At 45.4% G+C, this 25,838-nt stretch overlaps 2 protein-coding genes across 9 annotated transcripts in view; both read left to right on the top strand.

Moving 5' to 3' along the window:
• camsap2b (calmodulin regulated spectrin-associated protein family, member 2b) overlaps positions 1-8,133 on the top strand; it is a 36,150-nt gene extending 28,017 nt beyond the window's left edge. For 2 of the 5 annotated variants that reach the window (XM_031559444.1, XM_031559443.1), the window contains 8 exons: positions 196-2,137; positions 2,898-3,034; positions 3,608-3,822; positions 4,292-4,388; positions 4,567-4,632; positions 5,398-5,510; positions 5,797-5,915; positions 6,196-8,133. In XM_031559444.1, the coding sequence (XP_031415304.1) occupies positions 196-2,137; positions 2,898-3,034; positions 3,608-3,822; positions 4,292-4,388; positions 4,567-4,632; positions 5,398-5,510; positions 5,797-5,915; positions 6,196-6,489 (2,983 nt within the window). In that variant the 3' untranslated portion in view covers positions 6,490-8,133. Of the gene's footprint in view, positions 1-195; positions 2,138-2,897; positions 3,035-3,607; positions 3,823-4,291; positions 4,389-4,566; positions 4,633-4,724; positions 5,072-5,397; positions 5,511-5,796; positions 5,916-6,195 lie in introns of those variants that run through there. The other 3 variants (XM_031559446.1, XM_012835165.2, XM_031559445.2) reach the window with 2 other exon arrangements.
• Positions 8,134-8,983: 850 nt separating this feature from the next.
• wdr47a (WD repeat domain 47a) lies at positions 8,984-24,603 on the top strand. 4 transcript variants are annotated; one of them, XM_031560141.2, is made up of 16 exons: positions 8,984-9,290; positions 10,202-10,380; positions 10,865-10,948; positions 11,280-11,364; positions 12,360-13,201; positions 13,320-13,322; positions 13,691-13,799; positions 15,847-16,028; positions 18,513-18,749; positions 19,444-19,519; positions 20,763-20,920; positions 21,263-21,432; positions 22,030-22,200; positions 22,696-22,827; positions 23,031-23,249; positions 23,610-24,603. In XM_031560141.2, exons 2-16 carry the CDS (start codon positions 10,223-10,225, stop codon positions 23,750-23,752), a joined length of 2,769 nt encoding a protein of 922 aa, XP_031416001.1. In that variant the 5' UTR covers positions 8,984-9,290; positions 10,202-10,222; the 3' UTR covers positions 23,753-24,603. The 4 variants fall into 4 exon arrangements, with proteins under 4 accessions (XP_031416001.1, XP_031416004.1, XP_031416003.1 ...); XM_031560143.2 differs by lacking the exon at positions 8,984-9,290 and adding an exon at positions 9,314-9,608; XM_031560142.2 differs by lacking the exon at positions 8,984-9,290 and adding an exon at positions 9,314-9,670.
• The last annotated feature ends 1,235 nt before the right edge of the window (positions 24,604-25,838 follow it).

The following is a 25,838-nucleotide window of genomic DNA, read 5'->3' as shown; positions in this document are numbered from 1 at the left end:
ATGAAACAAAATACTGGCTAAGGAAAAGGTCTTTTCTTGAGAGCCAGCTGTTGTCTTTTGCACTTTGCAGTTTCAGTCAGTCATCTCAAATGATGTGTGGTGTTTGTAGAAATGTAAACAGGTAAAGGTTTGATAGCCCTTTAAGACACCTGTCTGTTTTAGAACACTGATGATGATTTGTACCCTTTCACCCAGGCATTGTAATGGACTGCTGTCAGAGGACCATACCCCCCAGCCTAGCACCCCCAGCATAGAGGAGGCCCTGAAGATCATCCACGACTCAGAGAGGACCCACGGCAGCCTCCCCTCAGGCAGTGGGGGCAGCAGCTTCTACCTGCACGCCGGGGAGACTGGCGATGCTACCGCCAGTTCCAACCACGACAACGATGATGACCAGCCAGACGACATCGACTCCAAAGCACGGGTGGATGACGGTGACCTGAACTCTACATCCACGGAGGTGGACACGGGCATCCACGTTAAGACTGAGGACATTCAGGATGGCCAGGACGAGGACTCATCACTGAAGGACTACTCAGACATGGACCAGGACTACGAGGTGCGGTCGTGCCCGCTGCTGGAGTCGTCCAGCCCCTGCGCCACCCTGATGGGTGCACGCTCGCTGGGCTGCGGCAGCCCGGCCTCGTCCACAGGCTCCGGCATCCGCATGACCAGCTTCGCGGAGCAGAAGTTCCGCAAGCGGAACCAGGCCGAGGGCCGGAACAGCGGCAGCGGGAGCAACACGCCCGAGAGCTCCGAGCTCAACCTGCCAAACGCAACAACAGCAGCAGCAGTGGCGACTCCGGCGCCAGCAGCGGGGAGACTGGTCGCACGGGACGCTCAGAGCCCCGGACTCCTGACCTCGCCCCGCGACCCTGGCCACATCCTGGCCTCGGAGATGGTGCATCTGAAGATGAAGCTGGAGGAGAAGCGCCGAGCCATTGAGGCGCAGAAGAAGAAGGTGGAGGCGGCGTTCACACGACACCGCCAGAGGATGGGCCGCACCGCCTTCCTCAACGTGGTCCGCAGGAAGGGCGGCTCCACCTCCCCTTCCCCCGTGGCCGAAACAGCAAGTTCCCTGAGCTTCAGCAAGCCCCCCTCGCCTTCACCAATCGCGGACACCCCTTCGGCTCAGAGGCCAGCCCCCAGCAGTGTCGGTGGCGCCGGACTGGAGAGGTGCAAGCCAGACGGCGCAGCGCCCAAGTCCCCCGTGGAGGACAGCGGCGCTGAGGTGGACATGACGGAGTACACGCGCACCATCGACCGCCTCAACACGTCGCTCGGCTTCCTGCAGTCTGAGATGCAGCGGCTGGCTAGCCAGCAGGAGTCCATCATGCAGATGCGAGACAAGCAGGCCTGGGTCATATCCCCGCCGTCGCAGCCGTCGCCACAGAAGCAGCTGCGGGAGCTGCGCAGCAGCAGCGTCGCCGGCCGCGGAGGCTCCGTGGGCTCCCTCTCGCCCATCCTCTCCTCCTCGGTCACTGGCGGCACCGGATCCCCCCGCACCACTCACCGCTCTCCCAGCATCATCAAGAGGAAGTCGGCCTCCTTCCACGCCAGCACGCCGCGCACGCCCCGCCCCAGCGAGCTGAAGATCACGCCCTTCCGCCGCATGCTCAACACACCCCAGTCGGTGGACAGCCTGCCCCACCTGCGCCGCTTCTCCCCCAGCCAGGCGCAGACCACCTCCTTCGCCTACCTGGGCCACGACTCCAGGCCCACAGCGGCGGCAAGCGGCGAGCAGGAGGTCAAGGACATGGGACAGGCTCCAGACCAAGCCAAAGACAAGGATCAGGGGGCAGGCGCAGAGCTGGAGAAGAGCCAGGCTGCTCAGGCTGAGGGAAAAACAGCAGAGAAAAAAGAGGAGAGAAAGGGAGGAGAAAATACCGGAAAGAAAGCAGCAAACGGCAGACCTGGAGCTGCTTCCAAGGTGCTGTCTCAGCCGGCGTCTGTGACGGCGACCAGCACAACCAGCGTCACGGAGCAGCAGACCCAGCCCAAAAAGGACCTGATAGAGGTACCACTGTCTGTGCTGAAGCCCGTGGAGGGACAGGAGTCGGGCCTGGACTCGGGCCCAGACGGAGAACAGGGACTGGAGAACCAAGACCAAAAGATGTGCTGTGGGTTCTTCTACAGGGTAAGTCCTTCAGCGGTCATCCCCCTTCACTTCCTCAAACAAAAGAGCCAGCCCAATAAAAGATTCAAAACAGCAGCCAGATTGGCCTGCTATGACTGTCATTACATAATTACATTACATAATCCTCATTGTTTATCATGGGGATCTGAGCAATGTGTCCTCGTTGTGGGGAGATGGACATCTGAATTTGTGCAGTGAAACGGCAAATTGAATTTATTTGCGAATGAAGACGGGCTATACAAACGTAGGCCAGAAACAGTCCGTGTTAGAGTCAGTCAGTGTCAGTCAGTGTCAGTGAACCCTCTGTGATGCCGGCTGGGGAGGCCGCTCTGCTACTGGGCTCCTGCCTTGAAGTGGGCCAGAGCCTCATGAGTTACTGGGGCGGAACAGCACATAGCATTTGCTGCGGCAGCACACAGCCTTGAACTTAAGAGATCAGAACAGTCATCATATCACAATCACAGAAGATGCCACTGATCACTCCTAGGAGAATTCAGTTTTATCTGGCTCTCTGTAGCACAACCAAACATAGGATGTATAGCCTTCAGAAGCATGATTACAAGGTACATCCATTAGAAACAAGAAAAGACCATCCACGCTGCCCTCAGCAGGTTTTCTCTTATCTAGAATTATGGAAGGCAGAAATCAAGCATTTAAAATGAGATGATGTGACAGGGTGTTGCATGACGTGACGTGCCTTGAGGCAGCGTCTCTGACTGACTGGCTGTGGCTGTGTGGCTGCTCTGCCTGCTATCCCCAGGATGACCTGCAGGGGGAGGAGGAAATGGCGCAGAAGCGGGCGGCACTATTGGAGAAGAGGGAGAGGAGGGAGAGGGAGATGCAGCAGAAGAGACAGGAGCTGGAGGCCGAGCTGGAGCAGAAGAAAGAAGCGGCACGGTAAGACTGACAGACCGCAGACGGAGGAGAATATTGAATTCTGTTAATAAGATTTGAAACAGTAAGATATAGCTTTTGTTGACAGTAACCTTTGGTCGACATCAGTGGTAATGTCCCTGCCAAGACCAGTGCTATCAGATATGAAGTGCAGCAGGAGCATTTTTTTTTACAGCCTTGGGAGAGTTGAGTTTGAGTCGAAGTTCCTCTTACCTGAACATTTCAAAAAAAAAAAATTCAAGTCTCATGACTCACTCACTGTGTCAGCCCCAACAGCTGGAGCTAATGTTGGTTTGTTATAATTAGAGTAGTGACATATTACACCTGAAATATTACACACACACACAGTACACTGTTCAGACACCTCACATTCAGACACTTCACATTCATTATAGCACTTCATTAGGACTTAAAATTGCTCCATCCCGTCTTGCATCCCTCTCTCTCTTTCACTCTCTACTTTCTCTCTTTCTTTCTTTCTTTCTCTCTCTCTTTCTTTCTTTCTGTCTTTCTTTCCGTAATGCACACGCAGACTGCAACCTGACTCTTGTTCTGCTCTTCACATGGTCCCCTCAGGTTGAAGGCTGAGGAGGAACGTCAGAAGCGAGAGGAAGAGAAAGCACGTAGGGACTACATCAAAAACGAGTTTCTGAGGAGAAAGCAGCTGAAACTGTTTGAGGACATGGAAGGCGTCATCAAGCCCCGCCCCGCCAGCTTCAAGAAGAAGCCCCGCCCCAAGTCTATGCACAGAGACATCATGGAGTCCCCAAAGCCACCAATCAAGGCCACAGGTATGTCAGTGTGGAGAAAGATCTACCCACTGACCAGCCCTGCTGATGAAGCATGTGAAGAATTCTTTTTGGTTTTTGGGGGGTGGGCTAGTGGGGTTGGGGCATTGGCAAGTGATACCGAATTGGTTCAGAATTAAATTTGAGGTGTTTTATCGCCTAAATGAGCCTCTGTAGCTCACTGATTTGTACAACAGAAAAACTGGGTCTCCAGTCTGTATCCCAGAGATGACTGAGCTGAGATAAAGTCTAGCAGAGCATGACTCAGCAATAGCGTTTAAAGGAAAAAGCCATGAGTCTTTTAGACATTAGACATGAGACATTAGACAGCAACCTTTGATCTTACTCATCAGTCCTACTGGATTGTATTATAACTTTCTAGACTTTGTCACTACAAAGTGTTTTTGAAACTTTGGTTGCCCCTTGGGCGTCTGTGTGACTATTTTTCTCACCTCTGTGTGTGTGTATTAAGGGTCGCGACCGCGTGGGTATTCAGTATCCAGCCTCTCACTTGCGTCTCTGAACCTTGCAGACAATGAGAGTGTCCAATCTGACAAGAGAACTCCTCGGTAAGGCTGCTTCCAATCTCACCACATAAAAACCCCCTACACTCTCTTTTGTTAAGCTATCTGTACAATGTATGCGTTTCTTGGCAGTTTAATGGCGTAACCTGAATCTCTAAATCTGCACTTAATATCAACCTTTCTGTCTTTTGTAATCCGCCTCCTCCTGACTCTGAACCTGCAGAAGCAGTAAATTGTCTGCTGGCAATTTAAGCTTCTTTTTGAATTCTTCAAAAGTGAGAAAGGGAAGGTTAGTCTCTTCAGTAAGGTCAAGAGGTCACCTCATTATTCCCGCCTTTCATTCGAAAACAAGCAAAATATTCTTTTTTTGTTTTGTCTCAGATACACAAAGCAAAGATACTCAGTCACAAGTATTCCTGTTAGTTGAGTCAGACCAGTCCGGATAGCATCGTGATTACTTGTAAGTCTTAGGAAAAGAATGATTTACAGCCATACAATTTTTTTTGTCACTCTATGAATACAGATACAACTTATGGATATAAGTTTTAGTTTTCACTCTTTTTTTTGTGATGGAATGTTCATAACTACAAAATAGCTAACATGCTTAATGGTTATGTAGTACAGCTACCCAAGCTCTGTCTTCAGTTTCACCACCAAAATCACCATAAAACACAGCAACCTTTATCTAACACAATATGAACCATTCAGAATTGCTGCTTTGACTTCATTTAACTGCTACCATTGAGCTATTTGATTCCAGCACAGCATTCAGGCTTCTGCTTCCAGTGCGAATGCTTCTAACTGCACATGAGTTGTCATTAGTCTCAGTGCTGGTCAGGCTCTATGTGTGAGAGTGTGCTTTCATAACCCTGCTTCAAAACGATTCGCTCTTCCACCGCTTCCACTTCTGCTTCTGCTTCTGCTTCCACCACTTCTACTACTCCACACCGAATGGAAATGGTTCTACAAAATATCTAAAGCTGTTTGTGTGTGTGTGTGTGTGTGTGTGTGTGTGTGTGTGTGTGTGTGCATGTGTGCGTGCGACCACCTCCAGGCCAGACTCTGCAGAAGGATACCTGTCTCCATGTCAGTCTGTGAGTCGAAACGGAGAAAACTGGGAGAATGAGTCCACCACATCATCTGTGGCATCCAACACTGAGTACACAGGTACCCTCAGCCCCGCTGTTCATCATCCAGGACTCATACCAAAGAAGGCATACTTCATTAGGAGTATCTGTGTATGCTTATCATCCAGTTTATAACTTCTGCAAATGAAGCTGAAGTGCTTCCAAGAACCAGACTAGACTCTGGATCTTTACTATCACGTTAGACTAAAAGATAATGCTAAAAAAAATATGTTTTCCCTAGTATTCTATATTGTATATTTGGGTTTATAAACTGTGTTCAGGCTGAATGTACTAAATGTATATGATTCCATCTCATTCTATTCCAGGACCAAAGTTATACAAGGAGCCAAGTGCTAAATCCAACAAATACATCATTCAGAATGCACTAGCCCATTGTTGTCTGGCTGGCAAGGTCAATGAAGGTCAGAAGAACAAGATATTGGAGGTAAGACGTTTGTCGAAACAAGTTAAAGAGTTTTCTCAGCCCCAGTTTAGGTACTACTCAGGTAGTGTATAGTTAATGCTTAATTTATTGATTAGTGCAATGTACTTGTTATATTTGTATGTTGTTGTTAGATGGATGTTCTTTGGATTAAGGTTAGTAGTACAGAATTAAATGTTTTCTTACGTAAGTGCACTGTAAGAATGACACGTAATATAAAGGTGGCCAACTTTCTCTACAACCTTTGCACTCACTGTTTCCCTGTTCGCATCATATTTCGCAGGAAATTGAGAAATCCGAGTCCAACAGCTTCCTGATTCTCTTCCGCGACTCTGGGTGCCAGTTCCGATCTCTCTACACCTACTGTCCAGAGACTGAGGAGATCACACGTCTGGTCGGCTTCGGACCCAAGACCATCACACTAAAGATGATCGAGGGTCTGTTCAAGTACAACTCAGACAAGAAGCAGTTCAGCCACATCCCCGCCAAGACCATGTCAGCCAACGTGGACGCCATCACCATCTTCGGTCACCTGTGGCAGACCAAGAAACAGGGAACGCCCAAAAAGTTTGTCTAATCAGGACTACTGTTCTCTCCTCTGATGTGAAGAGACAGACTCATTCAACCAACACCTCACTGTATAAATTGGATTTGCGATACAGCCTAACAAGTTGTTCCATTCACAGTATTTCACCTATTCCAATCATTTGGACAGTGTTTGACTTTAGTGACATGATCAAGTTGAATGTAAATGAAAAAAAATCATTAGGCAGGCTTCATCTGATGACCGTTATGCAACACTAGTGTGAGTTTAGGCGTACTGTGTGTGTTGCACACAAGTGTTTGTGTGCATGTCTATGCCTATGTGTGTGTGTGTATGTGTGTCTGTGCCAAAAACAACAGGAGGGAAAGATGCCTCATTTGGTGGATAGAGATTTGAAGCACTGAATGTCACTCTGTGTGGATAGAACTATGGTTTTTATTCATATGTTGCCTTTGGTGGCCTTAGGCTTGTTTTTGTTCAGTTGTGGATGCCTCGTCCCCTATCACAGCTGGTGTGTCACCTACATGAAATATGAGCTTCTAACTGTGGTAAACAGAAATGTGTTCAAGCCTTAGGCCTAAAGGTTTTGCTTTTGGCAAGAGATGGTTCAATTGCGGGTTCAAAAGTGTGAGAGAAACTAAGACTTTTTTAACACATTGTCATTATTTTTAATATTCACAAGGAGGTAGATTACTGAGTGGGAAACAAATATAATTTGGTTTACCAGCACTTCAAATGTTTCCTTCTGTTGTGTGCACCAATGGGAACTTTAAAATCACTGATTTCATTACCCTTCATCGCAGAGCATTCACAAAGAACCTGAATGTTAAAGAAATGAATAGTTGTTTGTATATAATGGCGACTTCATTGAAACGAGCTTACTTCACATAGCATTTGACGTGAATATGAGGCCTTTTCATCCGAGAGAACTAAGTGTATTTACATACCACTGATAGACCTTTTTAGCTTTAGACGAGTAAAAAACACTCTTACAACTCCACGATTATGCAGTCCATCCTAAATCCTATAGATAATGTGATGGTGTGAACAGAAATGCCAGACCAGTTGTTTCGTAGCCACAGAACCATCTAAATACATGTGACACCATAAACAATCCTAAATATCGTATTATGATGCTTCCACATAGTTGATGCCTATAACGTTGCTAAATTAATTGCTAACTTATATCGAGTAAACTGGTAAACGTGTGTTAAAATAACATGTTTCATTTGCAGGGCTCTGTTTTATATGATTCTTTTTTTCTGTTACCTTCATGTCCTGAACAGTGAGAGATGTCTTTATTTTTTATCTATTAGGTCACTTCCTTTGTTTTAACTTGTTTATGATGTACATATATAGTTTGTCATATGAAAGTATTTTGGAAAGCCATTTATTACATATAATTTACATAAAAATGAGAAAACTATGTAGATTGTTATACAAAATGGATCATTACCTTTGTGTACAGCAAAGCAGAACCAAGAGAGTGTGACAGCGAAGAAGAGAGGTATTGAACTAAGAAGACAGAGATGTATTAAGATGGAATAAGAGTGTCAGACGTTGCTTCTTCCACATCCAGCATTTCATTTAAATCTGGTTTGTTCATTTTATCATCATTTTGTATTTGTTCCATGTTATGTTTAACCTGTATATAAATACAGATTTACATCAAACAAATTGACTAGTGTATTTATTCTAAATTGTCAAACAGATTGCAGTTCAAACTGACTTTTTTTTTAATTATCTTTGAACGTATGTGAGGAAAAACATGACAAAAAGACATAACATCTATTGCCATGTAATTGTTGTACCAAATCTGCAGATGCTACAGTCATGTCTTGTACAAAATTGCAGTAAGAAGACTTGCATGAGAGGGGATATTTTGGAGTTGATACAGGGTCACAGAAATGCAGGATTATTGATTTAGGCTCTGGTAGGTCAATCTGCTGTATTGCAAACATAGAACCAGATATTTGTGTGCTGGTCCTTTTCACTCAACCTGGGCTTATTATTCATGTCAACAACAAAAATACTCTATATGATTATTACACTGATGTCAAAAGTGTTACCTCTTTGCACTATCCTGTCAGTCATTCTGGCTGTCTCTAATCCTTTATTTAGTTTCACATGTTTGGCAGAATCTTAAAGCATTTCTTGTAAAAGGTCAATACTTTCTAATTCCTCTTTATTTGGGTATGTACTGCACATTCCATCTTGTGCCTTTAGTAAAAATGTCATAGTGGATTAAATATTTGCGTAGTTAATTTCATTCACTTGGGTCTTTAACTTTGATTTAGTGAATGGATGGTCAATAGCATTAGTGTCACCTATTCCTCTGTGCTGTCATTATATTAAAATGATTTGTCCAGGTACATATAGAGTATTGGCTTGTGCAATAACTCTTGTGGTTCTCGTTCTCCTAATTTATTATAAGCAAATCGCTGCGAGTTCAAAGACCCCCTCTATGACCTCTTTATCCCAACGTCGGGAATGTCCATCTTGCATACTATTCGGTACGGTAAGTGCATATGTCCTTAGTTTAGGGAAAGTGATAGCCGTGGGAATATTCGCACGGTGGTTGTCTGATGAAAGAGAGGAGTGGACTAGCCAGGTTTCTAGAAGCGACTTACGAGGAATACGTGAATCTGATTGGTTAGTTTGTCCGCTTGACAACCAGAGGCTGGGTGGTAACTGTCCGTGGGAGAAGACAACAGAGGAGAAAACAATCAAGTCTCTGGATTTGAACAACAAAAACATTGCGACAGTGGCTGTCACGGTGACAAGTTCACTCCAAAGACTGCATATTGAATTCATGCATACGTAGAGACCAGCATGTGAGTTCAAATCTTTGTCGTTCCCTTGTTTTTGCTGTCCTGGAAGCCAGAGGAAACGGGGTTTGGCTGGTAGCTAGCCGACGACGCATGTCTTCGTACGGTTTGCTTGCTTCTCATTCACTGGCTATGTCATGTTCTGAATCTGCCGTAGCTCGTTTTGGGTGCGTCGCTCAGTTTCCACTATGGGTAGCGGTAATTGCTGGCTGATCAGTCCTTTCTGGCAAGCGATATTCCTATAATAGTTTACTAATGCATTGCCTAATTGTGCCTAGATTTTACGGTTTTATTATTTTGCAGTAACAATTGGATTTGTGTCAGGTACAGGCATACGATTGAGTCCGTTATCTAGCGATAAGTAGCTTGCTATCCTAGCAATCTAGGTACGTAGGTACTATCAGTCAATTAGTGTTGTCAATGACACAGTGCCAACCAGAGCATATGAATGTTGTCGTTAAATGTGTTTTCCATATTGCTATATATCTAACGTTGAACGTGAATTGATCCAGCGCGATTCTAACGGATCCGCCCATGTGGATGTAAAGAAAGCTGGCTGGCGGTTAGCTAATAGTCAGCCACAGTTAGGCTAGCCTTCCGTTCATGCTGAAGAGCAATAATGTTTACTGTGGCTAACGATGGAGAGTCGCATGACAGCGCTGACTAAATGATCTGTTCTCTCAAATTCACTAAGTTTTCCACAGCTGGACGATGCTACCGTTAATCCATTTCAGATAAGCGTTGCCCTGTGAAGTTGTACCACTGGTCGACTTTGACATTACATGTAAAAAAATAAAAAATGACTTTGAATGAACGTTTTTTTTATATATATATATTTGCTACGAATGACAGGTTAACTGAACACAACCCCAAGTCTTGATGAACATAATCCTAATCCTTAAACTCACTTCTTTCAGTACCCCTTTTAGCTGGACACCATGACTGCCGAAGAGATCATAAATGTGAAGGAGGTGGAGATCATCAAAGTGATCTTAGACTTCCTAAACTCCAGAAAACTCCACATCAGTATGCTAGCCCTTGAAAAAGAGAGTGGCGTCATCAATGGCCTGTACTCTGACGACATGCTCTTTTTACGGTATGTCTACCTCCCTTGCACAAAAAGCCAAATGCAAGTTCTATGTTAAGGTATGAACTCATACTGATAGGAAAAGAGGGAAGACAGGTTCCTTAATGCTTGCTTGAACTGTTGAATAGGTCCTGGGACCTGGAAGGTTTTAAGGCCTCTTTCTTTCAGTTGTGCCAGAAAGTGGCATTCCTGAAGGTAGGGAGTCATTCAGAGACTGAATGAGTTAGGGCCCCCACGGGTTGCTGTTTTTAACCCAGTGACTATTCATATGTGTTGCCTTAGATTGTCCCATTAATTATGCAGTGCATGTGATAACAATTAGGTGGTACATTTGAATATACAGAATAGAAACATGTTTGAAGATTTGTCGAAGCTTTTCACAAGTTTTGCACATGGTTTTGCCCAATGTTATGCTGTTACTGTTGCAGTGTCTAGTGAAAATGATTAAACTGTTTTGTTTTGTTTCTATGACTTGACTTTTGTCCTGAATAAGACAACTCATTATAGATGGGCAGTGGGACGAGGTCCTGCAGTTCATTCAGCCCCTGGAGTGCATGGACAAATTTGAAAAGAAAAGGTGAGCGCACTTGTGTTCAGACTGCAGTATCGGGCACTGAATAAATATAAATAATACACAGCTCCTCTGTCCAGTTAAGTAATCATTACTAGATATTTTTTCATCAAGTGTCTGTGAAGTCAGGGTGCAGTTTCCCATTTTGGTTCTAGAACAGTGAGTGAAATAAGGGGAGGTAAGCAATAAAAAAGCGAAAACATGTCCTTCATCGTGCCACTGAGCTATAGAAGCTTTTGAGTACTCAAATCCTCAGAGACGGTACAGGTAGTAGTGGGAGAACCAGTGTGAATTTCCACAGACAAGCATCTCTTGACGAGTCAGCTTGTGTCCTCAGGTTCCGCTACATCGTGCTGAAGCAGAAGTTTCTGGAAGCTCTGTGTGTCAACAACGCCATGTCTGCAGAGGATGAACCCCAGCATGTGAGTGATGGGCGTAATCGCGGGAACAATGACCACAGAGTAGAGACTCTATGTCTGTGTTTTGAAGTACAGTGCTGTGGTATGATAGACAGGTCAGACCTGTCAAAAATATCACATAGCACTGTTGAAAATTTCATAGGATTCAAAAGGGAGGTCTTTGTCAATAGCTTACAAATGTTACTACTACTACTAATAATAGTAATAATATTGTGTAAAAAAGCATTGTTTTCTATGTGGCGAGAGTCCATTAAGCCTCTTGTCCAAAGTAGAGGAAGTGATTACAGTAAGAGTATGTTGTTAAATAGGGTGACGGCAGCCAGAGGATTTTAGACGGACATGTTGTCACTGGGAATGTGTACTTAAAGAAGGGTCAGTGTATTACCAGTTATGCTACTGTCAACAGTACTTCATAAAATACTGTACTACAGTACTTAAGAGCACTTAAGAGTTTTTTTCAAAACATCATAGTCCACCATAAAAACAAGGTCTGATATTGCACAGTAGTAGGTGTTTTTATTACATATGCACATGTGGTATTATATGTGTGTCATTACATGCAATAAATTAATGTTTCATCATAAATACAATCCATTCTTTAGCAAAAACATGCCTGTGTACAGTCTGTTCTCATGAGGGGGTGTTGACCTCATTGGCTAAGTCCACCAGGGGTTTAGCAAGTCTGGCCAGGTTAGCCTGCTCCTAGGCTGCATAGTTGATTGACGTTAAGCACAACTGAATGCACTGCTTTGTCCCTTGTGGTAAGTCTGGAGCACGTTGAGGAAGATGTAACAGAAAAATGCATCCATTCCAGGCATTGTCTCATAATTATTAATAAATTAGCCTAGTTATTTGTTGAGTGCTGGTTCTTCTTCTGAACTTATATACAATGAAATGCATGTTGTTATATAATATTACATGATATTATAAACCATGCACCACATCTTTAGCCACTGTTTGAGCGGACCTTTTCTTCTGTGAACCTTTCTGTGACACAGCTGGAGTACACCATGCAGGAGGCAGTGAAGTGCCTGCATGCGCTGGAGGAGTTCTGCCCATCCAAGGATGACTACAGCAAGCTGTGCCTGCTCCTGACGCTGCCCCGTCTCACCCACCACGCCGAGTTCAAAGACTGGAACCCCAGCACGGCGCGCGTGCACTGCTTCGAGGAGGCCTGCGTCATGGTGGCCGAGTTCATCCCGGCGGACCGTAAGCTGAGCGAGGCGGGCTTCAAGGCTAGCGGCAACCGCCTCTTTCAGCTGCTGATCAAGGGCGTGCTGTACGAGTGCTGCGTGGAGTTCTGCCAGAGCAAGGCCACTGACGAGGCGATCACTGAGGGCGAGGTGCTCCTGGGCATCGACATGCTTTGTGGCAATGGCTGCGACGACCTGGACCTGAGCCTGCTCAGCTGGATGCAGAACCTGTCGTCCAGCGTCTTCTCGTGCGCCTTCGAGCAGAAGATGCTGCAGATCCACACCGACCGGCTGGTGAAGCCGGCCAAGGCTACCTATGCCGACCTGCTCACGCCGCTCATCAGCAAGCTCTCGCCGTATCCGGCGTCACCGCTGAGGCGACCGCAGTCCGCCGATACGTACATGTCACGCTCGCTCAACCCGGCGCTCGATGGGCTGTCACACGGGCTGGCCGGGCAGGACAAGCGGAACGGGGGGTCGGGGGGCGGAGGTGGCGGAGGAGGAGGAGGAGGAGGTGGGAGGGGGACGGTCTCGCCCATGTCACAATCCTTTGCCAACTTCCAGTACCCGGGCGGGCAGGGGCTGAGCCGCAGCCTTATGATGGAGAGCTCAGAGTGCCACAGCATCTTCGAGGAGTCTCCCGAGAGGTAAGGAAGCCTTTGGTTTCCCAAAAGAGGTTGTTTAGAGGTTATGTTTATGCTTAACTTTACTCAGGAATTTTTTTTTGGTTTTCCTATTTTGCTTTTGTTTTGCTTCCACAAAAAGAGGGTATGTTTTTGTACATTTTCATAACCGACATTAACTTTGTGACTTCAATAGATAGCTTGCATATAGATACAAATGCTAGATAGTGCATATACAGTACACTGCTGTGTAACACCATGTCTGTGGCTCTTTAGGTGTGAGATTGCAAGCGTATCCGTTGGGTGTGTGCAGTTACATTCAATTGAGGGTTTTCTAAAATAGGTCAGATATAAAATGTAACTGCTTGCAATGCTAGGCAGAACAGAATCTTAAAGCTGTTTGCTCATTATATTTACTCCATAAGCCTCTGGCAGTTTTGCATGGAAATGCAGTGGTAATTAGCTGAAGCGTGGGTTTGAGCGTTGAGTAATGTGGGCCCCCTGTTTGTCCAGCTCCAGGACTGACACGCCCTCAGACAAAATGATGAATTCGGCGGGACCCCAGAAACAGCGGCCAGTCTCCGCCCCAGGAGAGGACGCCCCGTCGCCGGATAAGAACGAGGTAGGATGAAGGGCCCGTTACATCTAATCAGGGGGGTCAGGTGGACCAGAGCTCAAGGAAGGGGTCAGGAGGAGCTCAGTGCAGGTGTGGGACTAGGAGTAGTTCATCAGAGAACAAACCCCTCATTAAAAGTCTGAAGCTAATTTAAGCTGCAGTAACCAGTGTTTTCATAAGAAAAGAAAACCCAAATGTGGCTGGAAATTAGACTCAGAGTTGAATGCGTATCAACTTCCTGAACACCCAGTATCTGGGTTTAGTATATTTGTTCACACATTTAGGGCGTGGTTTATACTAGTACCAGTACTGTAGGCCTACTACTCATGGCTTTGGGATACCTTTACAAATCTGTGCCTTTTTGTTGTAATTTTCACATTTGATATGTTTGGTACAGGATGGCATTTCTGCTTGGCTGTGCTAATAGGGGGCCAGATCAGAGACACGTGTCCTCTCCCCTGCCATCTCAGTGCAAGCTGTGTGGATTTACTACCAACTGTCACCCATTGAACAGGCAGAGGCCCCTGAGCAGAATCGCAAATTAACATGCGCAAAGTTCACCCTCAGCTTTCAGCTTGCTGTGGTTTACGGCCCTGTCATGATTGGTTGTTGCTCGGTTGTGATGGTGCGACGGATTACAGTGATTGATAGGAGGTCTGGGTTTAGGTTGGACAGAAGGCTTGTGCCACTGGCAGACATATGGAGCCCAGTGTTCCTCCTCTTCCTTTTCCTGCTCTCGCCCCGCCCCGCCTCTTCCTCTTCTTCCTCATGCCCTCACCCCTTCTCCTCCTGTTCTCACCCCTCCTCCTCCTCCTCTTCCTCCTCCTCCTTGCTCCCAACCTCTGCAGTGTCCTGTGTCTGGCAGCAGGCCATCCCTAACCTGGGCCTGGACCATGTCCTGGACCTGCTCCGCCTGCAGAGGAAGTGGAGGACACAAAGGGGAAGTGTTCTGTCTGTAGCCTGAGAGAAGAGGGTGGGGTGGCATTGATGTGCTTCCCCTCATTTTCCTCTCTCTCTCTCACTCACTCTCTCTCTCTAGGAATCTCTCTGAGACTTAGAAATATGAGCCATCCGTTCAGGCAATGTGGACAATCTAGGGAGGGAGAGGAGTTGTTTGTGTGACAATCACAGATATAGCAGCAGAGTCAGCTGAATATCAGCACTTTTTGCAAATGAATTCTTCCTTGAAAAATATCTCAGCAGTGGCTTCCTCTTTTGAGAATTTCCTGGAAAAAAACAACATCTCTGTTGTATTGAATTGGCCTTATGATGGTTCCAGATTGACAGATTGTCGAGGATTACATGCGCTGGGTGCAGTGCCCAGGATGTTGGCAACTCTTCAGAAAGCAACCCCGTTTCCCAGGGTGTACAAATCTCTGAGCCTGACGCCATCTGCGAATGAGATTGTATACTTTAAAGCTGTTGCTGCCTTAAAGATTTGTTGACTGAAAACTAATTTCAGGAGACAAGGGGGAGTTTGTTTGTGTATGAAACACTGTAAGAGTTACTGGGGCCTTTGTGGGGACATTGGAATGTCAACCACTCGTGAAAGCTCTGGCCATTGGGCTGATGCCTATCCAAACAGTCTGGCGTGGCTGGAGCTACACTAGAAGGTCAGTGGAGCTGTAGTGAAGGAGTTGATCAGGAGCTCCCTGACGTGTGTTTGTCACCTACTTTTCTCACACCAGCAGTAAGACGAAGCAAGACTAAGCAAATTAACGTGCATGAGCAAGTTCTTTTCATACACCATGGTAACTCAAAGTCCTTTACACGGCCATTCTAAAACCGAAATACAGTAAGGTGTCTCTCCCTTCTCACTAGTCTTCCACTCTTGTCTTCACTACCCCAGACGAAGCTAGGTCATTCGCTTTTTTCATGTTTTATATATATAATGGTAATTCAGAATGATTCACCAAGCCAATCTGAAATTCAAATACAGCAGGGGAATTGTCTGACTGCTGTCACACTGATAGCCTCTCACTACACCGCCTTCACGTGTGTGTGTGTGTGTGTGTGTGTGTGTGTGTGTGTGTGTTTGCCCTCTCTTTCTCAGCTGCGTAACTCCACGGAGCAGTTTGAGGAGTACTACCGCCAGCGTCTGCGTGTGCAGCAGCACCTGGAGCAGAAGCAGCAGCAGAGGCAGCTCTACCAGCAGATGCTCCTGGAGGGAGGAGTGCAGCAGCAGGAGAGCCCCCCCGCCGACAAGCACAACCTCACCGAGGCCTTCCTCACCAGGTCAGTGTTTAACATGTCGACCATTAACACAACCTCACTGAGGCCTTCCTCACCAGGTCAGTGTTCAACATGTCGACCATTAACACAACCTCACTGAGGCCTTCCTCACCAGGTCAGTGTTCAACATGTCGACCATTAACACAACCTCACTGAGGCCTTCCTCACCAGGTCAGTGTTCAACATGTCGACCATTAACACAACCTCACTGAGGCCTTCCTCACCAGGTCAGTGTTTAACATGTCGACCATTAACACAACCTCACTGAGGCCTTCCTCACCAGGTCAGTGTTTAACACGTCGACCATAACACATCTGAATCCCAAAAGAACATGAGATCCCCCTCAGCTAATCATTTCCTTACTGTTACAACCCAGTCAGTCTTTCATCCCTCCACCAGATCCATCCCTCGACATATTTTCTGACATCTTGATGAGTTATTTCACTGTTTTCACTGTAGTTCAGTTCATTTCCTGTGCCATTTTCCTCAAGTCATTTTGGAAGCCTTTGTTCGATTTGAATGCATGACAGGGACTAGCAGAGTTGAACTGATTGGAATCATCCCAACAGTTATATTGCTCATTGCCAACTCCTCTTTGCCTTTGAGCTGGGCTTCTAACTTTATCTTCCAACTTTATATGCAGTGCCCAACACCCACCACTCTACTATCAACACACACACACACACACACACACACACACACACACACACACACACACACACACACACACACACACACACTTACGTACACATACACATGCACACATACACACATACACACATACACACACACACACACACACACACACTTGCACACACAGAGCTTTTTATAGAAGAACAGTCAGACACTCTGGGCTGGTCTGGATGAATCAGGCCCTGCTGTCAGAAAGGAAGTGAATCTGCCTCTCTGCCAAACAGTGTTGAGGGTGGAGGTTGGGGTGGCAGGGTGTTTCTTAACATAGCACCATGGGGGGAGAGGGCCTACGGTAGTCTCCTCTCCTGCTCCTCCTCCTCCCCCATATCACCGCAGGGAGCCACTGGCGTCAGTCTCCCTCTAATGACCCATAGCCTTTTCACAAAAGAGTCCCACTACAGGGAATATTTTCATCCATCATCTGTGAAAATAACAGTTAGATACGGTCAGTCCTTTCACAGTTGGGAAGAAATATGTTTTTTCATTATTAAATATGACCTACATTGATATTACCAAGCCTTTGGGCTAGTGTAATTAAGCTGTAATATGTACACACACATTGACACATAAAACTAGGAGCGTGGTTAGACTGATTCAGAGTTAAGTGTTAAGGTGTAACAGGCTATAAAATATACAAATACACCTGTACTAGCTTACACTTGATTTAAAACAATGTAAACATCTATTTTTATTTTGAAACCAGGTCATGGAGTGACCGATGAATAATTTAGATTGGGGGAGGGAGATCAGAGAGGCTTTGTCTGGCGTGGAGCACCTTATGACAGTAATGAGATGATAATGTCTTATGGCCTGTCTTATGCCAACGTGGAATAACAGTGAGACGGAGCTGGAGCATGGAGGTGTGACTCTAGACTCCAGAGACAGACTTTGGCGCTAAGGTGACCTGGCTGACAAATTTAGAAGAGTTGGTGCCTCCCAAGACACACATACACACACACACACACACACACACACACACACACCCACACCCACACTTGACAATGAGCCATGTCTTTTATGAGTCCCATAAGGAATCCTTAGGCAGTATGGGGGAGTCAGCGATGAGCCGAAAAAAAGGGAGAACAAAGCCTTGCAGGGAGCCCCAGATGGTGCTGTGTGCCCAGGGAACGGAGGGTGTGTGTGTGGGGGGGGTAAACAGCTCCCTGGAGAGAAGTGTATATACACACACACACACACTTTCTCTCTGTCAGGCTCTCTGTTGCTTTTTCACTCCCTCCCCATACCCGCCTACCCTTTTTAGTCTTTCAGCTGATCATGTTTGCTCCGGGCTGTCCCTGTACCCACGATACACCTGTTCTCTCTTGTCCTGAAGGGGGGGGGGATTACATGCTGGATGCTGGATTAAATCAGACCTGATTTTCACAGGGAGTGTGATTTGCCTTGCTTGTATGCGTATGACAAAAGGGTTTGGGAAAGTTAAGGTTTTACCAGTGTACCACTAACATTTCAACTCCAAAGGCTTTGTGTTTTATTTTAGTTCAGTTTGTTTTTTGTCCTGTTCACTAAATGAAATTTCCTCTCTGAAAAATCTAATTTCCTTGATGGGAACACAACCTGGGCTTATTGTGGATTATGAGTTCAGAGTAAACTTAATGCTTGTTTTACAAAACCTGATATCATGAGTTAGTACCAAGATCAGTGAGTCTACATGCCTACATTACTCTATATTGTGTAAGGATACCAGTTGTGTTCGCAGGCTCATCAGAGCCATAGTGTGTGTATAGATATGATGGTGTTTCTAGCTGAGCAGTGGCTAAATTGCCATGTCTGCAGGTCCATCCAGAAGCTGGAGGAACTGAACGTGGGGATGGACGATCTGGGGGAGGATGTGCAGGCCCTGACCCAGCAGTGCAACGGCCAGGCGGAGAACGGCAGCACCAGCGCCCCCTCCGACACCTCCCTCTCGCAGGGGGACGTGGTGGTGTGCAGCACCCCACAGCAGTCAGGCACGGGGACGGGGACGGGGCGCGGGGCTCCCCCCATTAGCGAGTCCCCAGTCCACTCCCCAAGGTGAGGCTCCAGCACAGCCTGTAGGCTACTGTGAGGGAGGAGCATTTGTGCATAATTTATATTATTAAATTATATATCTATATTATATATTTATCATTTTACTCTGAGAGAGAATCATAGGTGGATTGTGTATATATTTAAATTATAGATTTATATATATATTATACATATAGACATTATACATTTACATTAGTCTGAGAGGGGAACATGTGACTCGCTCATAATCTCTGGAATGGTAGTCATGAGTGCTTACCATAGTCCACCAGTGTGTAGTTAATGTGAATTATTATGCATGAATGCCAAGTGCAACCTCAGTGATTACATAAGGAGTCAGAATCAGTGTTTTATGGCCAAAGGACATGTTTCATGGTCAAAGGAATCCTATCCTAGCCAAATGGGTCCCTGCTTGTAAATATGTAGCTCTGTTGGGTTTGTTTATACTATGTCTACCTGCTGACAGCCATTTAGAAATTAATTGTTGAGGAATTTTGAACTACTTTTTGTTTCCCCCTTAGTAAGATATAAACATTGCTGGTTTCATAATGTTGTAAAATGACTAAAAGTCAATTGTCAGGTGTAGAATGGCAACATTTTCAGTAGCTCTCAAGGAATTCCATAAATTGGTGCTGACAGCTTTGTTAATTTTGCATCAGAGTGGCATAGGGAACCTTTAATGTCCATGTGTTATGCACAGTGTCCAGACGGATACGTCAAAACCAGGCTCTGGACTGGAGGACTCCATAACCATGAACCCCTCCAGGGGCTCAGAGGTGAGTTATTAAATTGATATTGTTATCATCAGTATTATTGTTTCTCATTTATGTATTATAATGTAAGTCACTTTGGGTAAAACAGATAAATAAATACAAAATAAACTAAAGTGAAACTCCCAGACGTCTTCACTCAGGTTGCATGGCTCCGTGCAGAGCTTAGATGCTGACAGGGCACAGAGAAGAGGTAGTTAATCTCTCACGGATTCTTCCGGAATATCCCATCAGCACCCAGACCACAGCAGCTTAAGTGTCACTCAGCCAAATGCTGCCAATAGCCTGGCTTTCTGACTGTGGTCATTTTCACAAACTTAACTGTAAAATTATGCAGAAGCTTCAAAAGTTATGACATCAATGCTTATCTGAAAGATAATGCAGCATTATCTGAAAGAATTGTTTGCCAGAATTGTTTCCCTGAAATAGCCACAGCGGCACAGCGTACTTATGTGAGTTGAGTATGTAAGGATGGCCTTGTCATGCAATGTAGTCATGTCATGTGACAGTGTAGACTAACGTAACTTCAGTACACTAATGATGGAACACATACTAGCTATCTATTCACAACATATATGTACTTAAAATCAACTCAGTGATCTTGTGATACAGCTCGGGTTCAGTGATGGGTGCTTGCTTGCCTTGTGCGTTTGGTAGTGTGACAGTAGGTCTGTTTTGGAGTGAGGGTGTGTCAGCTGTGTCGGCTCATTGGTGTGGTTTTAATTAAGGCAGTTGCTTAAGCTGCTTGGCCTCTGCTGACTCAGACACACACACACACACACACACACACACAAACACACACACTCGCACACACACTGAATACACACACATTCTTCTATATTATCTACATCTCTGTAAGTAGGCATTCAGGATTTCCATGTAGTAGCATCCTAATCTTAGTGTGGGATTCATTTTGTCTTTTAGATTAGATAGAGACAACGCTCTGCCCTCCAGTGTGTGTGTGTGTGTGTGTGTGTGTGTTTGCATGTCTGTGTGGGTAAAAGAATGTGGAGAGTGTGTGTGAGAGAGAGGATGCATGTCAGTGTTATCTGGTCGTCCTGTCATACTGGATTAATCTCTGCAGCCTATTGAGTTGTGCTGATTTAGCACTGAGACAAGCAATCTGTGAGAGGATGTGAGATTTCAGGGTTAGCCCAGACTCACAGGGTCATCTCTGTCCTTCTGACCTTCTGGGGGAGAAGACCAGAGCCATGTTCTTGACCGTTAACACTCTGTCCCTATGGCGCAGGAGGAGAAGTCCAAAGCCACGTTCGTGGCCGTGAATACCTTGGAAGACACGCAGGCAGTGCGCGCTGTCGCCTTCCACCCCACGGGGGCGCTCTACGCCGTTGGCTCCAATTCCAAAACACTGCGAGTGTGTGCCTACCCAGATGTACTGGACACCAGGTGAGCACAGAGACAGCTATTAGGGGGCCCCCTGTCATTTGAAAAGTCTGTAATGTACAGTTGTTGAGGGTGTTGCTCAACTCATCTTCCCCATGTCATTACGAAAGGATTTCGACCTTTTTTCATAGTATTTATTTATTTTGAATAACACCACTATTGGGAAAAACAATGCCATCTCTACCCAGGGAGCATACATGCACACACACTCATGGAAATGCACCGTATACCGTACCATAAATAAATTAGTATGAAACCATTTGCTAAATGGGGTGCAAATTGAAAACCAACTTTTGCTAGGCCTGTGCTAGAGTCAAGTTGTTTGGGTGCTTGTCTTTGTCTCAGTGGGTCCGGAGGCTCCAAACCGCCGGTGGTTCGCTTCAAGAGGAACAAACACCACAAAGGCTCCATCTACTGCGTGGCCTGGAGCCACTGTGGGCAGCTGTTGGCCACCGGCTCCAATGACAAATACGTCAAAGTGCTGCCCTTCAACGCAGAGACCTGCAATGCCACAGGTGTGTGTGTGTGTGTGTGTGTGTGTGTGTGTGTGTGTGTGTGTGTGTGTGTGTGTGTGAGTGACTGACTGAGTGACTGAGTGTGTGTGTGTGTGTGTGTGTGTATCTGAGACTGAGAGAGAGAGATTTGGGAGACAGCATTTGGACTGAGGGCAATAAAGTTGGTTTATGATGGTTGGTTGGTTGTTTCCCATCATACCATTACTTGCAGGCTACTATCCACAAATAGATCAGCGTCCAAGTGAAACCAGTGTGAGTGATGACATATGACACAGAGAGGTTCATGATCAGTTCACAGACCAGTTATCAGCCGTGTGGTTTACCCCTGCAGATTATTGAACACCATTTGGCTGCATCCTGCTTCTCTCAGTGCAGTAACTGTTTATCTCTGACAGTGAAGCACATGGAAAGACCATCTTTACTATACTAGTACCCTTGTCGCGTCTACTATAGTAGTTTAGTACTGTTAAGTACATCACACTAGAATGACATTGACTTAGTATGGTGTGTGTGTGTGTGTGTGTGTGTGTGTGTGTGTGTGTGTGTGTGTGTGTGTGTGTGTGTGTGTGTGTGTGTGTGTGTGTGTGTGTTTTGCAGGCCCTGATCTTGAGTTCAGCATGCATGACGGTACCATCAGAGACCTGGCCTTCATGGAAGGGCCGGAGAGTGGGGGGGCCATCCTCATCAGTGCGGGGGCTGGAGACTGCAACATCTACACTACCGACTGCCAGAGAGGACAGGGCCTGCACGCGCTCAGTGGACACACAGGTACACACACACACACACACACACACACACACACACACACACACACACACACACACACCTACTCATAGTCTACAGGTGTGTGTATGTATAGACAAAGACAAAGTATGTATGTTCAAAGAAGACAGTGCACACACAGGTATACATGTACACACACACACACACACACACACACACAGATTATCAGCAATTACAGGGTTAGAATATCCCATCCTGTGTAAGTGTGTGTGGACAGCCAGAGTGATGTATTTGTAATGCTATGTGATGATAATGTTATGTATTCCTGTGTGTCACCTGAAAGACTAAGGTGCTAACAACATCCAAGTCATGGAATTGATACCCGTAAAAACCCAAATAAAAATCTGTACTACATTGTACAGTTTTACAGATATATGTATACATTTATATTATATATGTATGTATCAAAATAACGTGCTTAATGAATAAAGCTACAGTGGTAAAAGGCTTTGTTCCGATATTTGTATGTCCACCTCTCAGGGCACATCCTGTCTCTGTACACCTGGGGTGGCTGGATGATTGCGTCGGGCTCCCAGGACAAGACCGTGAGGTTCTGGGACCTGAGGACGCCCAGCTGTGTGAGGGTGGTGGGAACAGGCTTCCACGGCTCAGGTGGGTCCTACTCCACACGCTGTTAATGTATAGAATGTATAAGGAAATGTTTATACTAAAAACTGTACCTAAGTATGAGTCTGTCTCTATTCTGTTCTAAGATATTTCCTATTTAGCTAGCTAACAGCGACTACAAAGAGATCATGGAATGGTGTCGATGGCACAGAAGAGTGTTGACCTAACTGCCCCTGTTGTCCTCACAGGTAGCCCTGTAGCTTCTGTTGCTGTGGACCCCAGCGGGCGTCTCCTGGCGACGGGGCAGGAGGACAGCGCGTGTATGCTGTACGACATCCGCGGGGGGCGGATGGTGCAGACGTACCAACCCCACAGCAGCGACGTGCGCTCCGTCCGCTTCTCCCCTGGAGCACACTACCTGCTCACCGGCTCCTACGACACCAAGGTCATGGTCACCGACCTGCAAGGTGAGGTTACATGATGGGATCTGGGCTAGCTGGGTCAGCTTCAGAGGTTTCCGTGTGTGTGTGTGTGTGTGAGTCTAAGTCTAAGTGTGTTTGTGGAAAAGTAAAGACACTTTGCACAGTTTTAATGTGTTCACCATGCATTCATTACTATGAATCCTTTTTTATAAGGGAAGGTTACATAACTAAATTAGTTGATTTGTTTATTTGTTAACATTGTTTGTTGTTTGTGTGTGTGTATGTACATGCATGTGTGTGTGTGTGTGTTTGTGTGTGTGTGTGTGTGTGTGTGTACATACATGCATGTTTGCATGTGTGTGTGTGTGTGTGTGTGTGTGTTGTGTGTGTGTGTGTGTTCTGCAGGAGACCTAACCAAGCCGCTGCCCCTGACTCTGGCGGGAGAACACAAGGACAAGGTGATCCAGTGCAGGTGGCACTCACACGACATGTCCTTCATCTCGTCCTCTGCCGACCGGACAGTCACCCTGTGGTCACAGAGCGCCTAGGAGGAAATTAGAGGAGCCGCCACAAGCACAGCACAGAGCAGTACGCCTCCTCACCACCGGGAGGAGACAGTGCTCTGAGATGTAAACACACAACTCTACCGCAGCCTCCCTCTTTCTCCGGACAGAGAGTGACATCAAGAGTAGTCATAGCGAATGAGTTAGTGTGTTCAATATGCCACAGTATGTGAATTTCTGTTTGTGTGTGGGTGTGTGTGTGCCTGGACTGCGGCGGTATGTGTGTGTTCATGTGTGAGACAGAGAATACGTGTGTACAGTATTGTAGTTCCTGCACCTTTTTGTGTTAATTTATATTAGTCCATGCACTCATGAAATGCTTCTAAAAATGATATCCGTTCTCTTGACCTGAAACTCTACGAGGTGTGGCTATTAAATAATAAGACTAGTGCTGTAATTCAGTCGTAATAAAGAAAACTTGTTATACTCGTTAAACTTGTATACTTATATAATTATAGCTTTGTCATATAATAGCCACACCTTGTAAATTGCAAGACTCGAGATAATGTTTCCTGTCCATGTGCATATACTAAAAAGGGATAGAGCTGTTCTGTGAAAAATTTAAAATCATTCCTTCTCTCTCTCTGCTAGTGTCTCAGAAGAATGACATGATCCACCACATTCCCCATGTGCACCTGTGTTTAAAAAACAATACGAATGAAACAAGAATAGAGGCTTTAGCTCAAATGTTGCTCAGTTGGTGCCTTGTGAAATGGGCTCCAGTTTTATCCGTTTAAAAAAACAGCTTTACTAATTATAGAAAAACAGAGTATGCTACCCTTCTGTGAGGGATCTGTGTGTGTGTGTGTGTGTGTGTGTGTGTGTGTGTGTGTGTGTGTGTGTGTCTGTGTGTGTCTCTGTGTGTGTGTGTGTGTGTGTGTGTGTGTGTGTGTGTGTGTGTGTGTGTGTGTGTGTGTGTGTGTGTACAGGGGTTCCTGGAGCAACTCTTTCTGTCTTTTCTTAGACACTTCTCCAAGTTCTCTGTGTAAAAGATTGCATAGCTCTCTTCAGCCTTTCCATATCCCTTTGCACAATCGCAGAATAAAAAAACAAAGAATAATATAATGATAAAGCATGATGTGAACATTTCGGCATTCCTTTCAAGTTCCATAGTGTTGTATTGGAGCATGTGCAAAGCTGCTATTACTTTAAAAAGAACAAGTGTGAGGTAAAGTCATGCAAGCCTATTATCCATTATGAAGCACTCAGTTGGGTATGAGAACAAAATTAGTCCGTGTTTCCCAGGTGGATGCTGGAGCATCCGGACCCGGGCCAGATCAGCACCAGACCTGGGCCAGATCTAGGCCATAGTCATATACTGTCCAGGTTGTCACTTGTGTTACTAAAAGATTATTTGAAACTGGCAAATGCCTGCTCTGCGCTGTCTGAAAGCTTTTGATCTGTTTCGTAAAATATGAAAAATGTCAAAATGAGCAGTGTTCTGTAACGATTTTGATTATTGTAAATTAATGTTCTGTGGCAGCCACAAAACCTGGCTTGCTTGCATTTGCTGTAACACTCATAAGTATGTAGTGTGAATCTCAGAGTTCTGATCAAATGTTTGAAAATTCAAAGGTTCATGGGATACATGTTTTATAACTTTCTTCTCTGTTTCGCTTCCTTATGGTGTCATGTAGTGGCATTGACTAAATGTAATTCAGGGTCAGTCACTGTCTTTGCAAAAGGGAACAATTTTGTCAGAAGCATAACATTCTAACACAATTAATTTTTATATCGTTTTTTTATGTATTAGTGGCTTGATCTTATGTTACAGTTGCACTTTTTCCAAGGAACTAATATTTTAAAATGCATATTATATTTAATTTAATATTGTTGCATTGTGTACAGTCATTTATTTTAACCAAATTATTTAACTAATTCATATTTATTGTTTTATTTTGATGTACATTATAATTTCTCTTAGTTGTATCTTGTTAGCTTTGATATAAATACGATGTAAAAAGCTACTAGTGCTGATAAGTGTGACTGCTGCAGTGATGTTGGAGTAAAGGCCTTTCTGTCACTACTCAACTGTTGAAGTTATTTCGGAGTATATACAAATTCAGATGGT

Source organism: Clupea harengus, chromosome 22 (genome assembly GCF_900700415.2).
Source record: "Clupea harengus chromosome 22, Ch_v2.0.2, whole genome shotgun sequence".
Taxonomy (NCBI): Eukaryota; Metazoa; Chordata; class Actinopteri; order Clupeiformes; family Clupeidae; genus Clupea; species Clupea harengus.
Note: the sequence above shows the minus strand (reverse complement) of the source record. Positions and strands in the feature narration are given on the sequence as shown.